This window comes from Ovis aries, chromosome 1 (assembly GCF_016772045.2).
Source record: "Ovis aries strain OAR_USU_Benz2616 breed Rambouillet chromosome 1, ARS-UI_Ramb_v3.0, whole genome shotgun sequence".
NCBI lineage: Eukaryota > Metazoa > Chordata > Mammalia > Artiodactyla > Bovidae > Ovis > Ovis aries.
Window position 1 is genome coordinate 61395270 of NC_056054.1, and position 23054 is coordinate 61418323.

The window sequence follows — 23054 nt, forward strand, 5'->3', positions numbered from 1 at the left end:
ATCTTCCCGCCTCAGGAATCAAACCCTTGTCTCTTGCGTCTCCTGCTTTGGCAGGGGGACTCTTTACCACTCCACCACCTCGGAAGCCCCCTTACTACCATAGTTCTTTACAGACATTAATTCATTTAATCCTCAAAAAAACCTATGAGGTAGGTTCTATATGTTCACCTCCATTTTACAGATGAGGAAACTTGTCACAGAGCTAGTAAGAGACGGAGTCAGGATTTAAACAAGATTGTGCAATCAAACATGGCACCTTAAGTAATAGTATTATAAAACTGAATGCAGAATTGTCAAATAATACTAAGTACTCATGGGTATGTATTTATAAAAAGGGAGACAAAAAATTTAAATAAATGGAGATCTTTAATCATTGTTGTTCAGTTGCTCAGTCATGTCTACCTCTTTATGACCCCATTGACTGCAGCACTCCAGGCTTCCCTGTCCTTCACCATTTCCTGGAGATTGCTCAAACTCTTGTCCATTGAGTTGGTGATGTCATCCAACCATCTCATTCCCTATCATCCCCTTCTCCTCCTGCCTTCAATCTTTCTCAGCATCCAGGTCTTTTCCAGTGAATCAGCTCTTCACATCAGGTGATCAAAGTATTGTAGCTTCAGCTTCAGCATCAGTTTTTCCAATGAATATTCAGGGTTGATTTCCTTTAGGATTGACTTGTTTGAACTCCTTGCTGTCCAAGGGACTCTCAAGAGTCTTCTTTAGCACCACAGTCTGAAGGCATCAATTGTTCGGTGCTCAGCTTTCTTTATGGTCCAGCTCTCACATCCACAAATGACTACTGGAAAAACCATAGCTTTGACTAGACAGACCTTTGTTGGCCAAGTAAGGTCTCTGCTTTTTAATATGCTGTCTAGTTTTGTCATAGCTTTTCTTCTAAGGAGCAAGTATCTTTTAATTTCATGGCTGCAGTCACCATCCACAGTGATTTTAGAGCCCAAGAAAATAAAGTCTGTCACTGTTTCCATTGTTTCGGCATCTGTTTGCCATAAAGTGATGGGAGTAGATGCCATGATCTTAGTTTTCTAAATGTTGAGTTTTAAGTCAGCTTTTTCACTCTACTCTTTCACCTTCATCAAAAGGCTCTTTAATTCCTTTTCACTTTTTGCCTTTAGGGTGGTGTCATCTGCATATCTGAGTTTATTGATATTTCTCCTGGCAATCTTTATTCCAGCTTGTGCTTCATCCAGCCTGGTATTTCATATGATGTACTACTCTGTATGTAAGTTAAATAAGCAGGGTGATAATATACCTGCATTTCATATGATATACTCTGCCTATAAGTTAAATAAGCAGGATGACAATTTTTTAATGGAGGAAGGTTATCTAGGATGTTCATGTAAACAACTTTTAGTCATGGGTTTCTAAAATTCCAGTTTATGAAGTTTTGTGGTATATGTACAACAAGTGGCAACCCACTCCAGTATTCTTGCCTGGAGAATCCCATGGACGGAGGAGCCTGGTGGGCTACAGTCCACGGGGTTGCAAAGAGTCAGACACGACTCAGTGACTTCACTTTCACTTCACTTTCACTTAGTGTTGGTAAGACACATCACTTAGTGATGTAAAGATAACCACCATTCAAATAGGCATATATCTTTAAATAATCAATTATATTTATTTCTCTGATTATAAAAGTAATAAATGATCATATCTGGAAGATTCAGAAAATCATTAGACAAAATATAAAAATCCCTCATAACCCCACCATCCAGAAATCATCACTGCTGATACATTCATACATATAGTCTTTAGTCTTCTTTCCATATGTATATTTAACCACCTGGGTAATGACTTACCATTTATTAAATGTGACTCTTTGTGCCAAAGTGATGCATTATTCAAAGAAAAACAATTTATACTTTTTTCAATGCCTCAATGTGTACTAAACATTCTTTAAGGGCTGTAAAAATCCATAAAACCAATACATTAAAATTTCAAAAGTACTTTTAGAGTAGAAATAAACTCCCAATAGTACATATGCTAGAGCATATTTAAGAACTCAAGTATTCAGTCTAATTGAAGTCGCAATGGTGATATTTTTCAAAATTTTACTTTATCATTACATTTTCTGCATTGCCAAGGTGGAAGTTTTAGCATCAGTAGGATGAAAGCAATGCTGGCTTCTTAAATTTGTTCACAAGATTAACTGTTATCACACCTCCATTGATTCATGATTATCTTCCTATTGAATGTATTCTAAAGCTCCTCTAAGATAGGAAGGCCCAAGACCACTAAAATGAAATACTGATTTATGATTATTCTAACACTACTCAGCATTTGTGAAGTAAACTGTATCCACAAAACATGTTTTAATTACTAATCCCAAAACACTTTGCTGAGCTAGGTATAGAAGAATTCTTTCATATAGGAGGAAAATGAACACTATAAATCAACATACTAGCTTGAAAATTTGCATGGCTATGCATTACGATTTCCAGCATCACAAGTGGCTTAAGGAATGCCTCAATGGAGCATGGACTCCCACTGGTGGCCACAGTGTCACAGCCTTGAAGTCAGCTTCCTCTTGACTGTACCAGTAATTCTGCCATATGGATTGTCTAATGGTAACAAGACCTGTAGAAAAACCACAGGGCAACTTCAGAGACACTGTAGAGAGATGAGGTGATTTTCCAGAAAATTAAAGAGTTTTTCAAAAATTTTTACTTATCAGTATATAAATGTTTCTCAGATACATTACATATCCCTGCTTTTTAAACAGAGTGTAGTGAACACAATTTGGCCTTCGCTTGATGACTCACTTTGAACATCAATCATTGTCCAAAGCTACAATACTGTCATGCCCTCAGGAACATTTGAGGTCGTCAGGACTCTTAGCCCGATGCTAACTGGCTCCAGGCAGCTGTGCATTTGCAGTTCTTCTGTCCTGCACTGTGTCATTAGTCACTTCTCTGCTGTTGTCTTTGTGTCCTGACTCCCTGCTTCTCATATGTTGCCCTCACTTTGTAGGCACTTGCTGAGTAAGGGCCCAAGAGTGACCAGTCATCCTCAAGGTGCAAACACAGAGGGACAGTTTGTTCACCCCCCTGGGCGCCTTTACATAGAGCCTGACCCAGAGGATCTCAGGCCTTCCTGCCTGCAGGTCTCCAGGGGAAGTTTTGAGTCTGACTTCTTAGAGCAATAGACACAGTGGCCTCAGTCTACCAGAATACCATCGAGCTAGGATCACTGCAGACCTGGGGTATCAGGAGACTTGGGAGACCCTCCTCCTTAGGTTGGGGTTCCTGAGCTAAGCACTGCTCCACCCATGAGCCTGAACCTTTCTCTGTTTGGGGCCCATTGGTTTCATCTTTGCTGAACATGTCCCTTTTCTTCCCTTTAGAAAGTAAGCTGTCAGAAAAGTGTTTACATCCAAATTAACAGTGGCATTCTGGGAATCTACATCTCCTCCATCCTCTGAAGTAAACAGTGCTGCCTCTCCTTCCAGCTGAATGGACAGTGACTGTCCTCCTCTGCAACTCGGGGCCCTATTTCAGCCGTACCAGGCACCTCAGCATGACCTTACCCAGCGCTACTCCCCAGCCTCCCTCACAGCTGTCGCAGTACAGAGCGTGATGGAGCATAACATACAGAACAGAAACAGGGTACCTGGCCAGACGGCTGTGACTGATAAGGCTCCTGGGGCAGCAGGCCCAGAAGGTAGGACTTGCTGGACACCCTTCACTGACCTTTTTCCATCAAAGGAGATGATTCTCTGACTGTGCGGCCATGGTAATAGAGGGTTCCTTCCTATCTCACTTCCCCAACACACTAGAAGCAGCCAACAGAATGGTGTGCTTTTTTTAGCACACTGGAAGCCCATGGGAAGATGGATCAGAGAAGTCCTGCCAATCTGAGAGTGATCCAAGTGGGGAGGGACAGTTCTGATCTCCCAGGACTGAGCAAGCCTATCTGTTGGGACTTCAGGCTGGCTAGTGAGACACACTAACTTGGCTGAACCTTCTGCCATGGCTAAAAGCAAGTCATGGTTAAGTGCTTGTTCTAAGGCCTGGTTTCCTTTTGAAAACTGAACTTCCTCGTCTTGCCTGCTGTAATTGCAATTAGAAACACAAATATCTTTCATTTTGTGTGTGTTTATCGCATGCTATTCAAACTGACTATCTAAAAGTTAGGGATGATAGAAGAAAATAAAAAGATAATCTTCTTCCTTTCTTCTCATCACCTTGTGATGGAAAAATAATGAAGCTGTGACCTTCTGTGGCACCTTTTGGAGAAGTGGATTTCAGAGCTGCTTCTTTGGGCACACTCTGTTCTTTCTTTGTCTTTTACTCTCTGCAACTTTCAAGCCTCCTCTATAAGCATTCATCCACTTCTAGGGCATCCCAGCCTCAGATATTGAAAGGCCAGAGTCTTAAGTGGGCTCTAAACAGTTGCAACTATAAATATCCCAACAGCAACAGCTATTAAAAGTTGTGGCAGTTGTACCACCCCAAGTTTACAAAGAGGGTTAAAAAGTGGGCAAGGCAGGGGAAATGTGCTTTAAATATTTTAAAAGTTCTCTTACCTCTGCCTTGTTGATCAGTCCCATTTTGGACATGTCTATGTTAAAGTAGTGAATGTTCGGCAGACTGATTTCCATATCTTCTATCTGGAATCCACAATAATATGTATCACGTCGGAAAACTGGGAATCTGTCTTTATCACTACTCTCCCCCAGCCTCCAAATAGCTCATTACTCAGATTTCACATTTGTCTCCAGGACACCCTCCGGTGTTCCTCTACTGCTCGATGCTATTCTCTCTCACTAGTACTATTATTAAATGATGGACTCATTCCTCCCTCTGTGTATGAAATCCATTTCTCAGAAAAGTAAAATCTCCTGGGGTCAGACACCTGGGAGATATTCAGCATCCAGCTGGCCTCCAGATGCTGGCCCGTCAACCTCCTCAGTTCCTGCTCAGTCCATACCCTCCTCTCCAGGCCTGTCCTCAACATTTGCAGGCCCTGGAGTGAGAGCATCTGGAGGTCCCCACATCAGATGTTTTAGCACTTCCTAGGTGGCGCTAGTTGGAGAAGGCAATGGCACCCCACTCCAGTACTCTTGCCTGGAAAATCTCATGGATGGAGGAGCCTGGTAGGCTGCAGTCCATGGGGTCGCTGAAAGTTGGACATGACTCAGTGACTTCACTTTCCCTTTTCACTTTCATGCATTGGAGAAGGAAATGGCAATCCACTCCAGTGTTCTTGCCTGGAGAATCCCAGGGACAGGGGAGCCTGGTGGGCTGTCGTCTACGGTCGCAGTCGGACACGACTGAAGCGACTTAGCAGCAGCAGCAGGTGGCGCTAGTGGTAAAGAACCCACCTGCCAATGCGGGAGATGCAGGAGACCTGGGTTCAATCCCTAGGTCGGGAAGATCCCTTGGAGGAGGAAATGACAACACACTCCAGTATTCTTGCCTGGAGAATCCCATGGACAGAGGAGCCTGGTGGGCTATGGTCCGTAAGGTTGTAAAGAGTTGGACACAACTGAAGTGACTTAGCAGCAGCAGCAGCGTGTCTAATTTATCCCTGATTTTCTCATGTGCTGATAGAGACATAGTAACATTCAATAATATCAAATGGATGAAAGAATGCAATCTCTCTGCTTCTATCCTTCATTCTCTGGCTCTCCTGAAACATAGACCCTTGGGATAATTACCCTTCCTTCAGGCCATTCGAGTGTCCTAAATATAATACTCAAATTGTAGCAGATTGAAGAGACTTAGAGTCTTCAAAAAAACTAAAGAACTACAGCAGTGGCCTATGTTTTCAGGTTGCACAGATTTTTCCACTTTTTTTCTCTTTTCTCACTTGCTATAACAAGCTTTTGAGCAACAACAGATGTCATTTTTCATGTGTCTTCCACTTTCTTATTTTAACTCTCAGCTCTTTCTCAGAGCTAACAGGAGACACAGAAAGTTCTCTCAGTCTTCAGAATGGCAAGTGACAAAACATACCTGAGGAAGCTGGCTCAGGGAGAGCACCTGGGTGTCATAGAGGGTCTTCTGGACTGAGGGCGAGTACTCGCCTTTGTCAGAGGGTCCAGCAAATTTCTCCAGGACAATGCTCCTGACAGCCTCCCTAGAACACAGAAAGGAAAACTGAGGGCTCCCGCAGGGTGGTCTTTGGGAATTCACTGTGAAACTAAGATGTGCAGACCTCTCTGCGACCCCCCCAAAACAATTTTATTGCTGGCTTTAGAGAGGATTATAGGGACTTCCCAGGTGGAGCTAGTGGTAAAGAACGCACCAGCCAATGCAAGAGACCTAAGAGATGCAGATTCAATCCCTGGGTTGGGACGATCCTCTGGAGGAGGGCATGGCAACCCACTCCAGTATTCTGACTTAGAGCATCACATGGAGAGAGGAGCCGGGTGGACTACAGTCCACAGGGGCGCAAAAAGTCAGACACGACAGAGTGACTTAGCACAGCATGGGAATATATTATAATGCCAAAAAGAAAAAAAAAAAAAAAACCTAACTTCTCATTTCCTTACACACACACACACACACACACACACACACCAGTCAACAGACATATTGAGCATAACCAGGCTATCTTCATAATCTGGCACCAGGACTCAATGGGCATTCCAGGGTAAATTTCCCTCCATGCTTGAAGAATTTATGAAGAAGACTTCCTCATATTCTAAACTTTGTTCTGCTTGGCTTGGCTGGTTGCTTGAATTGTTGCATTTTTCAGGGGTTTTACCATGCCAGGCTGTAGGCTAAGTGTTTTATGTGATTACTTCATTAAATTTTCTCAGTGTACCTGAGGCAGTTCCTATTATTATTATCCCCAATTTGGAAGGAATATGAGCTTAAAAATTACATGATCCACTCTCAGTCCCTTTCCTCAGTGGGAGGCCCAACTAGTACCCTGACTATCTCAATTTCATACTCATTTCAACATAAATACATCAGACTGCTGCCCATGGGTAACACTTTTAAAAACGAGGGGAAAAAAAAAAGACTGAGGTGAGGTTCTCTTCAAGTGTTTCCAACCTAGCCCATAATAAAAGGAGCAGAGCAACACTCTGCCCGTGGGAGGAAGCTACTGGAGGCAGATTCTAGCTCATCACAGGGTAGAAGTTTCTAACAATTAGAACTTCGACAAAGGAATGAGATACCTGGTCAAAAGCAAACTGGGAATTCAGAGGACTAATCGCTGCTTGTCAAGGATGTTAAAATAAAAGTCATATCTTTACAATGTTAAAGAACTTATCATTTAGAAAATGCTTCTGTAACTGTCATCTCGTTTTGAGTTTGGCCTATGGTGGCCAATTTGACTGGGACCAAGGGGTTTCCTAGGACATGGGAGCTTCAGTGTTAAAATCTGGAAAGCCCTTGACAGACTGGGACGAGTTTGGTCAGCCTGGTTTAGCTCTCCCTGCATCTACTATGAAGTGACAAGGCCACTATCCTCATTTGATCCAGTGATTCTGGAAGTGTGGCCTCTGGTCCAGCAGCATGGGCAACACCTGGGAGTTTGTTAGAAAATGCAGGTTCTCAGGCCCCATTCCAGGCCACAGAATCAGAACCTCTGGGGATGGGCTCAGTGAGCTACAGTGTAACAAACCCTCCAAGTGGTTCTGATACCCAATCATGTTTGTGTACTACTGATTTAGTCGGTTAGGAAAGAGAGCATCAGAGAAATCAGGCAGTCCACTGAAGGCTGTTATAGCTAAGAGCATCTAAGATTCAAGTGCGGATTTACTAACTCAGAGTAAGACCAGTGTTCTTTCTGTTATCCATCAGAAGGGATTTCTTACAGTGGGGAGGCTGAACTAAACGGCCTCCAAGTTTCTTTTTCAGGCTGAAGACTCCTAGGCCCTGGAGAAGAGAGCAGATGCTGCCTGCGCTGGTGCCAGACCCCAGCACTTCTTCATACCAGGTGGCCTCAAAGTCCACGTCTCTGCCCTGGAGGTAGCGCCACTTGCAGTACACTTGGGTGGCAAAGCACCGGTCCTTCACCTCAGGGAGGGTGGTGAACTGGTCCTTGAGGAATCCTTCAAATCCAGACTGCGTTGTTTTCAAGACCTTGAGGTCTTTGATTCCAGAATGAATGACTGGAGGTCCTGTTTTAAGTCAAAAGGTAAGAGGGGATGAAGTCATAAAGGAAACAGTGCCTTCTTGCTGCCTAGCCCTGAGGATTCTGGGGTCAGTAAAACATGGCACACCGTGTCTGTACAGAGAGCAACATCCCTCCCCGAGTGTTCTGTCTCTTGGTCCCCTCTGCAGACCATGTGATGAAGATGGTGTGCCTTTCCCCCATCTGAATTCCACAACTCCCTGCCTTCTCATGCCCTAAGAGAACTGAAGGACAGAGACTGAACCTCCATCCTGTGTTGAAGCCCACAGGAACCTTTTCTCAGCTACATGCAAGTGTGTCTTCTAGGCCAAATTACCTTCCACATTTTGAGCTCCATCTCCCCCAGCAGGCAGTCATGCTGGAGAGTTCATAAACTCCTCAAAAGCAGCCCCTCTGTCCAGCACTGTGATGCCTTCAATTGGGGCTGCTTCTCATATGGGTTCTCTGTACTGCCGAATGGCTCCAGACACCTCAGACCCCATCAGACCCCTCAGTTCCCTGTGCTTAGAAACTGAGCAAAACCAGACAATTTTATGAATGGGTAGCAGCATGGGCCCGAATGAGCCTAAATGGAGACTAGGAAGATGAGACCACTGATCCATAAGTTATAGATTGCATACGTGGACACCCATAAAGGTTTTTAGCTTTTGACTGGACTGAGAGGGGGCAAAGTTGGTTTGTGGGGACCTGGGAGGGAGAGGGCAGAGTTGAAAATATTGGAGGAGATGATATGTCTCTCTGGCAGTCCCTGACATCACCTCATGAGGTGCATTAGAAAGGTGGTGGGGAGAGAGGCAAAAATCTGAAAACCTTGTTTGCTTATGCGAGGTAGTCCTAGCTCAGGGCCCAGGTGACAGGCAGGGTACTGAGTTAGTGAGGGGCAGAATCTTTCTTTTCCCCTGTGGAACGCACTGCAGCTCCAGCAATTTGGTGTAGCCTGAAGAGGACATAGCACCAGCTGACACACTGGGAAGCCCAGGACACAGTGTCTGTGGAGAGCAGCTTTCTTCCCAAGGAGCCGTGGTAACTGGCACAGCAGATGCTGGACAGAGCTGTGAGGCAGCAGCTGTCCTCAGTGGGTGCAGACTTCCCCCTGAGCCCCTGTGAGACAGCCCTCCCAGCTGGGAGAAGGTGGGAGAGTTGGGCTGGAGAAGTACAACAGTGTGATAATAAGAGAACTACAAGACCAGGGAAATTCAGGAATTAACATCATCATGGCCTTATTTTGTATGTGCAGGCTGGTGAGGCCGGTATACTCAGGGAGCAGTTGAGTGCAAACTGCCAATAGCATAGTCAAAGCAGGATGACTAAGGTCAACCTATTTTAGATCTTGAAATTAGTCCTGACTAATATCTACCCCTTTTGACCTATAATCTTAAGTCAAAAGCTGGAGGTATATCATCACGTATCACTATGTTGCACATGGCCCTGGTTGAAGAACAAGAATGTAGCCCATGATCGTCAATTAAAATCCTAGACAGCTCTTAATAATCCAGTGGTTTACATCATCCTGTGTGACTTCAATTGTTGAGGTTAACTTGGGAACTGTGGAATTTCACAAGTAGGTAAACCATGGTTATATTTTTTATATTTTCCCAACCACATGTGTATACCTACCAGAGCGAGCAGGGGCCACGGTTAGTGGTAGATCTGCTGATTAAATATGTGCTGCTTAAATAAGCATTCTGGCCACAGTATTCTAGAATAATGTGGTAAGATAGAAAACGGTATTTGTTTAACATTCTGAAGTTCTCATTGGAAGCTTTATTTGAAGAAGGATCAAGAGAATACCTGGACTTAATACCTTAAGTTGGTTGGCTTTATCAGATTCTAAGTGTATAAAGACACAATTCTGCAAAATCAGCATTTCAAAATGCAGTGTAGAGTTCATCCAAGTGAGTCTAGTCTCAGACCCAAGAGAACTGCAGAAGCAATCAATAAATATCCGTTAAATGAATGAATGAATGAATGAATGCACTGCCATTGATTCACCTTAACAACTTAGCCTCATAACTTAGTGTGTTTTTCTTCTAGACAGTTCTCTATCAGTCTCTAGCATTTCCCTTCCTGATCTGGGCCCTCCTCTCATCTCTCAGACAGTATGGCAGGCGTAGAAGGGGAGGGCATCAGCACTGACTGAGAAGGTCCTGACTGCCAACATGCATCCTAGTCACACGGCTAGACACTAGCAGAGGTGGAGTTTGAACTCACCACCCCATTATGAGATTTCGTGCTTTTCTTCCCCCCTTTTGCATCATTTCCCATCCTCAGAATGCTTCCTCCTTCTTTCAATTCTCTCTTTCCATTTCTGTAATAAAAGAAGACTTTCCAAGAGACAAGAAAGTTGCCACCACCATTCCACAATGTGCTTTGAGGGCTTCAGACAGAGCCCCTAGTTGAAAAATACCATCCCCATTGGTTTGAAATGAAGCATGACTCTTAGAAATGATCCCTAGGTGCTTTGAAAATATTTTATCATTCAAAAATTTCCTATTAAAATACCAAGACCCCTTAAAGGAGTGACTCCTTAATATTTTATAAACTGGTATCATAATTTACTTCTAATAGTAATCCCCCCTAGGAAAAAAATCCTCTAGAAATGAGACTTCAATTTGCAATCAGGAGTGGAGTTAGAACAAGCGGTGGGAACCCTTGAAGGTGGATAAAGAGAAGGCAAGAGAAACCAAAAGCAAACTTTATCCATTTTCACTTTTCCTATATAGATGGCCTTGATCACCAGCATCTCTGTGAGCCAACCAGACTTGGACCCCTCAGCTGTCTCAATCGTAAAAGGATTTCCAGATTCTGTGTTCCATACAGCTGAGTCCACAGTCTTGGGACTCTGATCCTTTGAATTCAATTCCAGTGCTCTTCATGCTTCTCCTCCCCTGTTTATGAGCAGTATTTCCCTGATAGAATTACTTAACTTCTCCCTATCTTGATTTTCTCATTTGCAGAAGATGATAATCATAACTATTTCCTAGGGGTGATAGATGTCTAACACGGCACACATAAAGGACTCAGTGAAATGGCTGCCCCATTGGAAATACTCTGCAGAAGTTACTAAGGTGATTTTGCCCTAACTGACTTCAACCCCCTGTAAATAGTGCCCATGTTTCACAAAGGATCATTGGGTTCTGAAAACTCCTTCTGACGTGCCATTCCTATCCACCTCTGGCCCTGGGGTGATATTTGTTCATCTTTGGGGAGTGTCAGTTTGCTAGGCAACTTTGAAATGATCTACTTTCTCGTTAGAATCTGAAAATGGAGAAAGCAGTTGTATTTTCCAATATATTTTGGCTGCAGTTTCATGCAGTATAAAACATCTTACATTCTCCAAGACGGTTCACTACTGCCATGGTTTAGGCAGAACACAAACTACCTACGCTGGTATGCTCATCATTCTATGAACAACAACAACAAAACTTATTCTCTTTGAATGCGAAAAATAAATTCTCTTGGCACACATCAGACACCCTCGATGAAATCTGGGAGCTTATTTTATCTTTTCTGCTGGCGGTGCCCCAACTTACTGAACACTAGTAGGAACCTGAGCCTTTCAAATTCATGGGCCCATCAACTAAAAATATGATACTTCACACACTCTAAAAAAGATTCCAATTTAGAAGACAAGAAATAATTCAACCCCAAAGACTGTCCTTTTCTAGGTTACTTCCCATGAAACCACTTAATCAGCTCTTCTTTGCCTTTCTGCCATGTTTATGGATAACACAAAAGGAAGATTTCCGCATTTTCCTTTGCTAGAACATAATCTTTTCCAGCTTTTAGTGTCCTCCTACACACTTAACAGATTGTGGTTTATCTCTCAGAGAAGCATACATCCTACCCCTTCAGGTCTCTAAGGGAAAGAAACTCACTGCAAATTAATGGAAAATAAGCCTGATTCCTTACCTACGCATCAGGTGTCACAAAGCACAAAGCTTTACTGAGCCAAGAAAAAAAAAAATCCTGTCATGAAAAGGATAATTGCTTCCACATTTAACACCTCCAAAAAGGACACAAATAGCTAAAAGGGGGCTATTTTAAAACTATATTAAATAATTCTAGTAGAAAACCTCAAACCTATAAAGTGCTAGAACAAGTGAAGATCAATTAAATATCATTTGCCTCTGAGAGTCCATTTAGCTCATGGAAGGAAGGTGAAAGCTCTCTGTGTGCAATTCTGGAGGAGGAGAGTTGATGTCACCCTATGGAAGGAAGTAAACTGGGCTTTTGTACAGCAAAGTGATCCTCAAGACAATTTTTAATAGATATTGTGCTCGCCAAGAAATTTTCATTTGAAATAACTGATGAGTGCCTTAGTCCTGACATCAGGATGACACAAGCAAACTTCTTGGCAGTGGCCCTCTCCGTCTTGAGTCTCCTGTTTTCCTCTCTCTTCTCTTCCATCTGCCCTGCTTGACACCTCTTAAGTCTCCTCTTCCAGACTTCAATTTCATCTCCCCACTTCCTTAAAACCATCTTCCTACCCCTGCTAGTCCCCATGTCAATAGATTTTTTTTTCACCACTAGAAGACAATATCTCTTATTTGAAATATCTTCTTTATTTTTCATTCCTTGATTTGGTTATACTTTAGTTGCATTTTTATAATTAGTGTCAGATTGGGAGAAATTTGATGCTTAAAGAATTATGAATTATAATTCAAATAGTGTGTGTGTACGTGTGTGTGTGTGTGTGTGTGTGTGTGTGTGTGTGTGTGTTGGCAGGGTGTTCTGCCTATTTCAACTAGTTAGTGACTTAACCATGCTAGTGACTTCAAGGCTTGTCTAAGCTTGCAGTTCACAGAGACTCGTGAGAGAAAGAGTTAGAAGACTGAGGTTCCATATAATGCCTACACCACAGCCTGCGCCACACATGTAGAGCCTCGCTCTCCTCTCAGAGCTGAGGAAGTCATAAACATAGCACCCACCCTCATCCCTTTGGTGAAAAAAATTTCTCTCTCTTCCAGATTCCCCCATGGAACTAGCAGACTCTGAAACAGCTGGAAGTACACTTCATGATATAACTTTAAAAGATACGGTAGGAAAAGATAGAGTAGTGGGAGTTTTACAGCAATCCTCAGGGCCTAAAATAGGTTCCTCAGATTCAGTGGGCTTTCTCTAAATGTTTGTTCAATCAATAAAAATGAATCCAGTCCACTAGGAGAAACCCAGTTACATATCCTGCTGGGGAAAGTTGTAGGTTGAATGTGTGATTAAGTATATATGTTTGAGAGCACAGAATTCTCACGACTCTAGCCAGCCCCCCACCGAAAGTCTTATTTAGAGAGTTGTAACAGTAGCCTTTGGGTTTCCCTGCTGGTGCAGTGGCAAAGAATCTGCCTGTCATTGACATTGCCTGTCATTCTGCATTGCAGCAAATGTGAGCTCGATCCCTGGGTTGGGAAGATCCCTGGAGAAGGAAATGGCAACCCATTCCAGTATTCTTGCCTGGAAAATCCCATGGACAGAGAAGCCTGGCAGGCTATAGTCTATAAGGTCACAAAAGATTCAGACATGACTTAGCAACTAAATAACAAAAAACAGTAGCCTTCAGCATGTGAACTGGAGTGTGTCAGATAATAATTATTTTCTTCAGTTAAGCCTATGTAAGGGCACTTCTTATGATAACGATTTGTACACTGAATCACCTCATAATATCTGTGGCTTTAGCTCTTGGAAAATAAGCAAATTAAGAATTAAACTTTGTCACCAAAAATCCAAAGAGGGACAGAGTACGAATATCATCTTCAAATAGACAACACAGGAAGATATGCACACTCAGGGATGTGTGCACACACACACTGCACACACCCAGGCAGCAGATGCCTCCTCCCTTCAGATCTCTGCCAGCCCCACATGCTATGGGCTGGGGGCAGGGTTTACTGGGCTCTAGACAGTCAAGCTGGAGCTCTGGGAACATCGCCACAGTGATCGCAACACCCTGAAGTTTTCTGCAGAAAGAAAAAGCTCTGGGCCTGATTCTGTTGATAAGTTTTCCCACCCTGCAGCAGCCAGGTGACTAGCATGCAAGCTGATGATAGCTCCTGGTAATTCCTGGAAAGAACAGGGTGTGAAGCCTGTCTTCTTTCTTTGGTCCGCTGAGCCCTAAATTTGGCCACTCCACTTCCACCTCCAGGGCTCTGCTAGATATTCTTGCAGAGGGAGGTCACCAATGTCTAACTGCCAAACCCCACAATCATCTCTTCAGTCTCCTTTCAAGCCAAGCTTTTTAACCTTCCTGCAGCAGAGACCATGGGCAGCTTCTCTTCTTCCTGGGTCCTTGGCTAGACTGCATTTCCCAGCCTTCAGGTGTGGTTGTGTAGTTGGGTTCTCTTCGTTTGATGTGCTCTGTGCTACTTTCAGGCCTGGTGCTATGCTTGAGTGGTTTTGCCCCTCCGTTTTCTTCTCCAAGCTCTTTTCTGCCACTTGTCTGGTATGGGACCCACTCTCAAGGTGACCCAGAAAGGAAAGGATTAAAATGTCTAGTTGCATCAACCTGGGTTCCTGAATAAATTCCTGGAGCAGAGCACCCTCCCGACACACACACATACACAGTGAACTTGACTTTTACACATAGCAGTAAACTTTGTGTAGGAAGCCACTGCATATAAGCTTACTTGTTATGCATTCTGTTACCCCAGTAACTATCCCTCATTTCCTGAAATGTACTTTTCCTTTTGCTTCCATGATACCATTGTCTCTAAGTTTCCTCCTGTCTCTCTGACCATTCTTCTCTCTCAGTCTTTAAACTTTTAACTCTTAAACTGGGGAATTTTCCCCATGGCCCTTTCATCTTTCCTCTTCTCACTTTATATGTTTTTCTGGATTAGTCCTTCTTCCCATGGCTTCACCAACTATCAGTCTCCAAATCTTTTCCTTATTTCCAAACTCACCAGCTTCCTCTGGAAACTTCCTCATTACATGTATTATTCTTAGTCAACACCCCCAGGCTCCTGACTTTAGGGTAACTTTAACCCCTCCTTTTCTCTAACCTTGCATCCCTATGCAACTACACAGACCTATTAAGCACTCAAAAATGCCTCACATAATGTCCCTCCACAGCTTCTGCAGTCCCTCCATCTCTGCCTCTACTGCCTGAGGTCAGCCTACATCATTACTTCATCTCTGAAACAAGTCTCCAAATGTTTCCTTATGGCCTATTTCTCTAGCCAGTTTACCATAATCTTGGTCAGAATTACCCAAATGTGCACATATATACACAAAGACCTTCCCTGGATCTCTATAATCCTTCAGAATAATAATAACATCTTTCTTTCAAAGAGTGCTTCTTATATGTTAGGGACTATACTAAATGCTTTCAATTAACATTTATTTCCTTTAATTATCTGGATAATTGCTGAGGGAGACATTGTTATCCTCATCTTACAAATTAAAAAACACTGAAGCAGTGTATTTAATGTGCTAACAGTCACAAAGTTATTAAGTGGTGGTGGTTTATTCACTAAGTTGTGTCTGACTTTTGTGACTGCCTGCTAGGTTCCTTTGTCCATGGGATTTCCCGAGCAAGAATACTGGAGTGGGTTGCCATTCCCTTCTCCAGGGGATCTTCACAACCCAGGGACTGAAACCAGGTCTCCTGCATTGCAGTCAGATTTATCATCTGAACCACCAGGGAAGCCCATTAAATAGTGGAACTCAAGTTCAAAAACACTTCAGTTTTCATAGAATAAAAGTAGAAATTCTAGTAGGGAGAATAAAAGATGAAAGTAATAAATGCTGGTAGGGAGATTAAAAGACGAAAGTAATAAACTCATTCGTATCCACAGTAAGAAGTTAAGGGATACACAAAATATTTAGATTAGAAAATAATATCAAAAACAATAATCATGAGGGGAGGAGAATACAAATGCAAAGTATCTATCTATCTATATAGATAGATAGATTGCTGTGCAAAAACCTCATGATAACCACAAAACAAAAATCTATAATAGATATGCACACAGAAAAAGAAAAAGAAATCCAAACATAATAGTAAAGATAGTCATCAAATCACAAAAGAAGAGAACAAAAGAAGTAAGGGGAAAAAAACACCTACAAAAGCAAATCCAAAACAATTGATAAAATGACAATAAGAACAAGCTACTGCTGCTATTGTTTAGTCGCTAAGTCATGTCTGACCCTTTGCGACCCCATGGACTGTAGCCCACTAGGCTCCTCTGTCTATGGGATATTCCAGGCAAGAATACTGGAGTGGGTTGTCAATTCCTTCCGCAGGGAATCTTCCTGACCCAGAGATCAAACCCGCATCTCCTGCTTGGCAGGTAAATTCTTTACCACTGAGCCACCTGGGAAACCAATAGGAACATATATACCAATAATTGCCTTAAACATAAATGGACTAAATGATCCAAGCAAAAGATATAGACTGGCTGAATGGGTAAAGAAACAGCTTCCATATGTGCTGCCTACAAAAGACTCACTTCAGATCTAGATGATATACATAGACTGAAAGCGAGGGGATTCGAAAAGGTATTTCATGAAAATGGAAATCAAAAGAAAGCTAGAGGGAATTCCTTGGTGGTCCAGTGGTTAAGAATCCTCCTGCCAGCATAGGGGATATGGGTTCGATCCCTGGTCTGGAAAGATGCCACATGCCTTAGTGGGAAAACTAAGCCCATGCACAACTACCAAGCCAGTGCTCTCAAGCCAGTGTGCCACAACTACTGAAGCGCATGTCCCCAGAGCCTGTGCTCTTAAACAAGAGAAACTATCACAATGAGAACTCACTTACTGCACACACTAAATGAACTCACACACTAGAAGAGTGGCCCCCACTCACCTCAACTAGAGAAAGCCTGTGCATAGCGATGAAGACCCAGCACAGCCAAAAAGTAAATAAAAATTTTAAGAGAGAAAGCTGGAGTGGCCATACTTATATCAGACAAAATAGACTTTAAAATAAAAACTATGAGAAGAGACAAGAATTTACAATGGAGAAAAGATAGTCTCTTCAATAAGTGGTGCTGGGAAAACAGGACAGCTATATGTAAAAGATTGAAGATAGAACATTCTCTAATAACATATACAAAAAAAAATCTCAAAATGCATTAAAGATCTAAATGTAAGACCAGATACTATAAAACTCCTAGAGGAAAACATTGGCAGAACACTGTTTGAAATAAACTGCAGGAACTTTTTTTTTTATTCATCTCCTAGAGTAATACAAATAGAAAAATAGACAAATAGAGCCAAAGTAAACTTTAAAACTTTTGCATAACAAATAAACCCATAAACAAAATGAATAGACAACCTATGGACTGGGAGATATCAAGGGATTAATTTCCAAAACATGAAAATAACTCATACAGCTTAATATAAAAGAGCGAACAATGCAATCAGAAAATGGTCAGAAGATCTAAAGAGAAATTTCTCAAAAAAAGACATACAGACAGCTAATAGGCACATGAAAAGACGCACAATATTGCTAATTTGGGGCTTCCCTGGTGGCTCAGACAGTAAAGAGTCTGCCTGCAAAGCAGGAAACCCGGTTTCAATCCCTGGGTTGTGAAGATCCCCTGGAGAAGGGAATGGCAACCCATTCCAGTATTTTTGCTTGGAGAATTCCATGGACAGAGGAGCCTGGCAGGCTACAATTCATGGGGTTGCACAAAGTTGGATATGACTGTGCATACACGTATACATACATTGCTAATTTTAGAAAAATACAAAACTACAATGACGTATCACTCTCACAGATCAGAATGGCCATTACTTGAAAAGTCTACTGATAATAAATGCCAGAGAGACTGTGGAGAGAAAGGAATTAATCATATGATCCTGCTATCCCACTCCTGGGCATATATCCAAAGAAAATTCTTATTTGAAAAGATACAGGCATTCCAACATTTATAGCAGCACGGTTTACAATAGTCAAGACATGGAAGGGTTTCTCTGGTGGCTCAGTGGTTAAAAAAAAAATTCCTCCTGCCAGTGCAGAAGATTCAGATTCACTCTCTGGGTCAGGAAGATCCCCTGAGAAGGAAAAAGGAGACCTACAAATCCCGTGGACAGAGGAGCCTGGTGGGCTATAGTCCATGGGGTCACAAATGAGTTAGACACGACTTAGTGACCAAACAACAACAACAACAAAAATAGCAACAAAACATAGAAGCAACCTAAATGTCCATAGGCAGATGAACGGATAAAGAATATTTGTTACTCAGTCATAATGAAGAATGAAATCATGCCATTTGCAGCAACATGGATAAACCTAGAGATTATCATATTGAGTGAAGTAAATCAGATAAAGACAAATATACGATATCACTTACAAGTGAAATCTAAAAAAAAGATACAAATGAATTTATTTACAAAGCATAAATAGACTCACAGACACAGAAACGGACCCTGTGGTTACCAAAAGGGATAGCAGCTGTAGGAGGAAGATAAACTGGGAATTTGGGATTAATATATACACATTACTACATATAAAATAGACAACCAAGGACCTAATGTATAGCACAAGGAACTATATTCAACATCTTGGATTTAAATAATCTCTAATGGAAAAGAAGCTGAAAAAGAATATATATACACATATATGTATATGTGTGTGTATAACTGAATCATTTTGCTGTACATCTGAAACTGACACAACACTGCAAATTAAACTATAATGTAAAAAATGGTTTACATTTAAAAAATTAAAATAGGAAAGCAATAAAGGAAGCAAAACATCTTAGTCTGCAAGAACTGTAGACTTAACTACCATGCAAACACTTCCTCATTGCACCAGGGTTTGGTTTGGTTTTGTTTTGTGTTTTTGGCCGTGCTGCTCAGCTTGCAGGATCTCAGCTCCTGAACCAGAGATCTAACCAAGGCCCTCAATGGTGAAAGTGTGGTGTCCTAACCACTTGACCACCAGGAATTTTCTAGTTACACCAGTCTTGCTAGTACAGTAGATTAAGGCCCAAACCAACCTCTTCACATTTGGAGGATTTAAAAACTCACTATTTTCTCAACTTATTAACTAGTTATTCAGTCTTCTTTATATAATAATAATTTCATAACTATTAATCAAACACCGAGAAGGCCCTGGCTGTGCCTAGAATTTAATACAGATAGGGAAAACATTAAATGATTAAAATGTTAAATGACTAGGACTTTCTAAGGGAAGACAGTATCCAGTAGAACTCAGAATAAGAAACATTTATATTTTACTAATCTTTTAAAAGATATTTATGATGTTTATCAGATACCACCTTAAATTCTTAATGAAGAGAGCTAGAAATGAAAGAAAGATAAAGTAAAAGAAATGAAATGAAAGAAACAAGGGGGAAAGAGAAGGAGAGGAGATGAAAGAAAAGAGAGATGAGAAAAGAAAAAATTCAGAGTTCTCACTTTCAATTTATAATGATCACTAAAGTTTATCTTTTATTAGGATAGGGACACTTTTACCATGGTGGCTTCACGGTTCTTAAAGTTCATCTAGTCCAACTCTTAACCAATTATTGAACTCTGTTCTGACAACCTCAATAAATCAATGAAAGACATACTTTGCTAAGTTTAGTCATCAGTACCAATAAGGTCTATATTATAATTATGTTCCACAGTTAATGTTTAGATTTATTATTAAACAGAAAGAACTATATAATTGTCACTGCTATTTTAAATGAAGCTTATTTTATTGTAATTATAATAATATCAATGGTTTTATTATTAGGACAAAATAAGGAAACATGATTGTTATTTTCTAGGTATTTCCTATAAAGTTATTATAATCATAGTTTGGTATAGTATAAAAAGCACTGGTCAGAAATTTCAGAGATTTGAGACTTTTGTCAGCCTGAGTCTTTTTTTCCTCTCACCTCAAGATCATGCAATAAAAATGATTGACCTCACTCAACCCCCAGATTTGTTGCAAAGGGTATTATTTCATCTTTATACTTTTAAGATAAAAAGCAGACAGTTCTTTAATGTAATCCAAGGTCACAACTTTCATTCCCATCTCAGATTTTAAAGAGTTCAAAATTCTCTACAGTTCTCCTTGGTGCTGATAAACAGAGTTGTTTAGAAGAAAAAAAAAAAAACTAAAATTGCTATTACAGAATCAAACATGAAAAACATTTTCTCACCATTCCTCAACTGTTCAACCTCACAGAAGTGCGTTCCAGTGGGAGTATGAATAAATGCATGGACATGCTTAACTCCATTCTGAAAATTAGAAAAAAAAAGATTGTTTCCAATAAAATTTCAGCATATGTCATAAAGCCAGTGTCTTTAATTAAACAGAACACAAATAAGTGAGGCAACCTTTTCAAAACGCTTCCAAGGGACTTCTTCCACGTAGACTTGAACTCGAATGACATGGTTAAAAGAAGAAAGGAAATGCTCACAGATATTCATAGCAAAAGTTTCTATGCTTTTGATCTATAAAGAGAAACAAATGTGAATGAGCAGCAATACCTGCCCCAATTGAAAGTCATTTTTAAATATCCATGGGACTCTCTTTCCTGATCAACTGTTTTTTAGAATCAGAGAAATGAAGACTTAGAGAGAATCTTAGAGATGAATTTATCTTTTTATCCCAATTTTTCACATGGGCCCCTAAGTGTAGTTAATGGATCACCACCACCAGATGAGACTACCCTGTTTTTAAAAGAAAACTGTGTGCTGGAGAGGATGTGTCTGTCCATCAGTGTCCATCAGTGGACATCAGTGGAGCAAAGAGGAATTGAATATTCAGATTCTCCTCAAGATGAGCTCGGTCATCACCCATGCCAGCAAAAGTATTGCAGGATACTCCAAAACACTCTGCTCTCTTTGTGAGGCTGGCAAACAGACCTTTCAGTTTCCCCAGGAAAAATGTTAAGGAGGGGTCACTTCAGCTTTCTTTCCCTGCAAATATGCCTTCTATAGACCATCTCCAACTCTCTACCCCCAAAAAGCAGCTCCCTACTTCCACCCAAATTCTTCATATTAATCTCTATTTTATGGTACTAGTTCAGTCTACAGATTATTTATGGTTTTGAGTATAATTAAGGTAGAATCCCAGGGACGGGGGAGCCTGGTGGGCTGCCGTCTATGGGGTCACACAGAGTCGGACACGACTGAAGCGACTTAGCAGCAGCAGCAGCAAGGTAGACTATACAGGTTTCCAGAATAGTTTGTTTCATATCTGAGGTTTATAAGCATCCTATTGCACTCTCAAAAGTATCTTGGTTTGGATAAGAAATTACGGTCACTATGTACAATGAATGAATTTAATTTTTTAAAAAACATCCAGGTCCATTCCTTCACTTTTCTATATCTCTCACATAGTACAGGAAATATAAGAATTTGTGGTACCCAATCATCTTCTTAAACACAGTACTAGAAGCTGATTTTCAATTTATTTTTAAAGAAAGCAATGTCTTTTTCCAGATCACTGTCTGTGCTTGCTGGGCCATTCTGATTAGCAAGAGAAAGGTTCAGGGTGGAGGCAGGCCTTGCAGAAATAATCTTTCAATTAGTTTGTTCATTTCATGCATTATAGGTGTGGATTTCATGTAAAATCATGGAAAAAGAAACTTTATAGTCTATATTTCTTGTCTTTTTTAACTTCTTAGTAAATAAAAAATCATCCTGAATTGCCCAGAAATCTGGTGGTCATCCAGCACAATTTCACTCACACTTTTTAGAGAAATCTGAGGTAAAGTGCTAAAAAAATATCAGATTCTATTAGTTCCAAGACCCTAGGGACACTAAGTGGTCATAGAGTTGAGAAAATTAGGAAGGCATTAAAAGTTGGACAGATAGATTTCAAACTATATCTTATACTGAATTTTCTTTTTTAGTAATACCAAGAAGAGTAATGGTACTTTCTTCTATAAATACACACTATTCTTAAAGAAAAAAAAAAACAAACAATAGGACTCAAATAAATGCATGGCAACAATGGGTAAAATTCTAATCTGAAGTTGTCTCAGGGCCTTGATTTGCCAAAGATCCTAAATACGTGATAACATGTAAATTTGTCAAATAGGATTCTCTGCCTTCTAAAAGATGCTGTACTGAGTTGAAAACCAAGGAAACAGAACAAACAGGGAAAAAAAAAAAGAAAAGCAAATAAAGTGGTGAGTTTTTTAAAAAGTGAAATTTTCTGTAAAGCTAAGAATTTTAGAATAGAAAAGGGATCTTTTTTTCAAAGGCTTAAATGTAAAAATAAAGCTAAAACGTACAGGGAACTTGAAATAAGCAAGTACGGTCCTCACACTATAGTACAGTGAATTCTCCATCCAGATAGGCAGCATCTAAGAAGAAGAATGACACATACGCCTTTGAACTTGGCCAGGACGTGAACTGTGTTCTTGATGGTGTCTGTCGGGATGATGTCTGAATTGTCTCCATGCACGTACTCTCTTTTGGAGTTCAGAGTAAGTTGCACTGAAGTTGCCACTTCCTTAATGCTGTGATATTTTCCATCTCGCTGAATATGAAGAACTTTTACCATATCCTTACCATAACCAGTTCGGACAAACTCCACTTCATCATTCTGCAATGAAAATAATCATCTTATTGAAGAAGGCTAGATGAAAACCAGAAGTCAACTGCAATTTTTTTTAATTGGAGGATAATTGCTTTACAATATTGTGTTGGTCTCTGCCATACATCATCATGAATCAGCTAGAGGTAAAAATATGTCCCCTCCCTCTTGAATGCAATTTCTTTTAGCCTTAATTTTATCATATAATCGCGAACAGTAAGAGTCAAATTATTCATGAAACCAAAATCATGCCTTATCTTTGAAGAATGAGGACTTGTATGGAGAAAAGAGAATTGCAAGAAATAGACTAAAATATATCAGTTTGGCCTTAAGAGAGACAGGTAGATGACTTTCTTGATAATACTAACCAATGATAATAAAAACAGTACCTTATAAGGCTATTTACTCTGTTTTAATTAATCTCTACTAACTTAATCCTTGTATCAGCTCCATGAAG

At 40.8% G+C, this 23054-nt stretch overlaps 1 protein-coding gene across 2 annotated transcripts in view; it reads right to left on the minus strand.

Annotated features, from left to right (window-relative positions):
- Positions 1–1612: 1612 nt before the first annotated feature.
- The window catches only part of LOC101109838 (uricase), a 32704-nt gene continuing 11262 nt past the window's right edge, over positions 1613–23054 (minus strand). The window contains exons 2-8 of one of the 2 annotated variants that reach the window (XM_004002137.5): positions 22388–22606; positions 20386–20502; positions 20208–20286; positions 7909–8095; positions 5976–6099; positions 4544–4627; positions 1613–2595 (exon numbers count right to left, since the gene is read on the minus strand). In XM_004002137.5, coding sequence (XP_004002186.4) covers positions 2521–2595; positions 4544–4627; positions 5976–6099; positions 7909–8095; positions 20208–20286; positions 20386–20502; positions 22388–22606 — 885 coding nt within the window. In that variant the 3' untranslated portion in view covers positions 1613–2520. Of the gene's footprint in view, positions 6100–7789; positions 8096–20207; positions 20287–20385; positions 20503–22387; positions 22607–23054 lie in introns of both variants that reach the window. The other variant, XM_060411314.1, reaches the window with a different exon arrangement.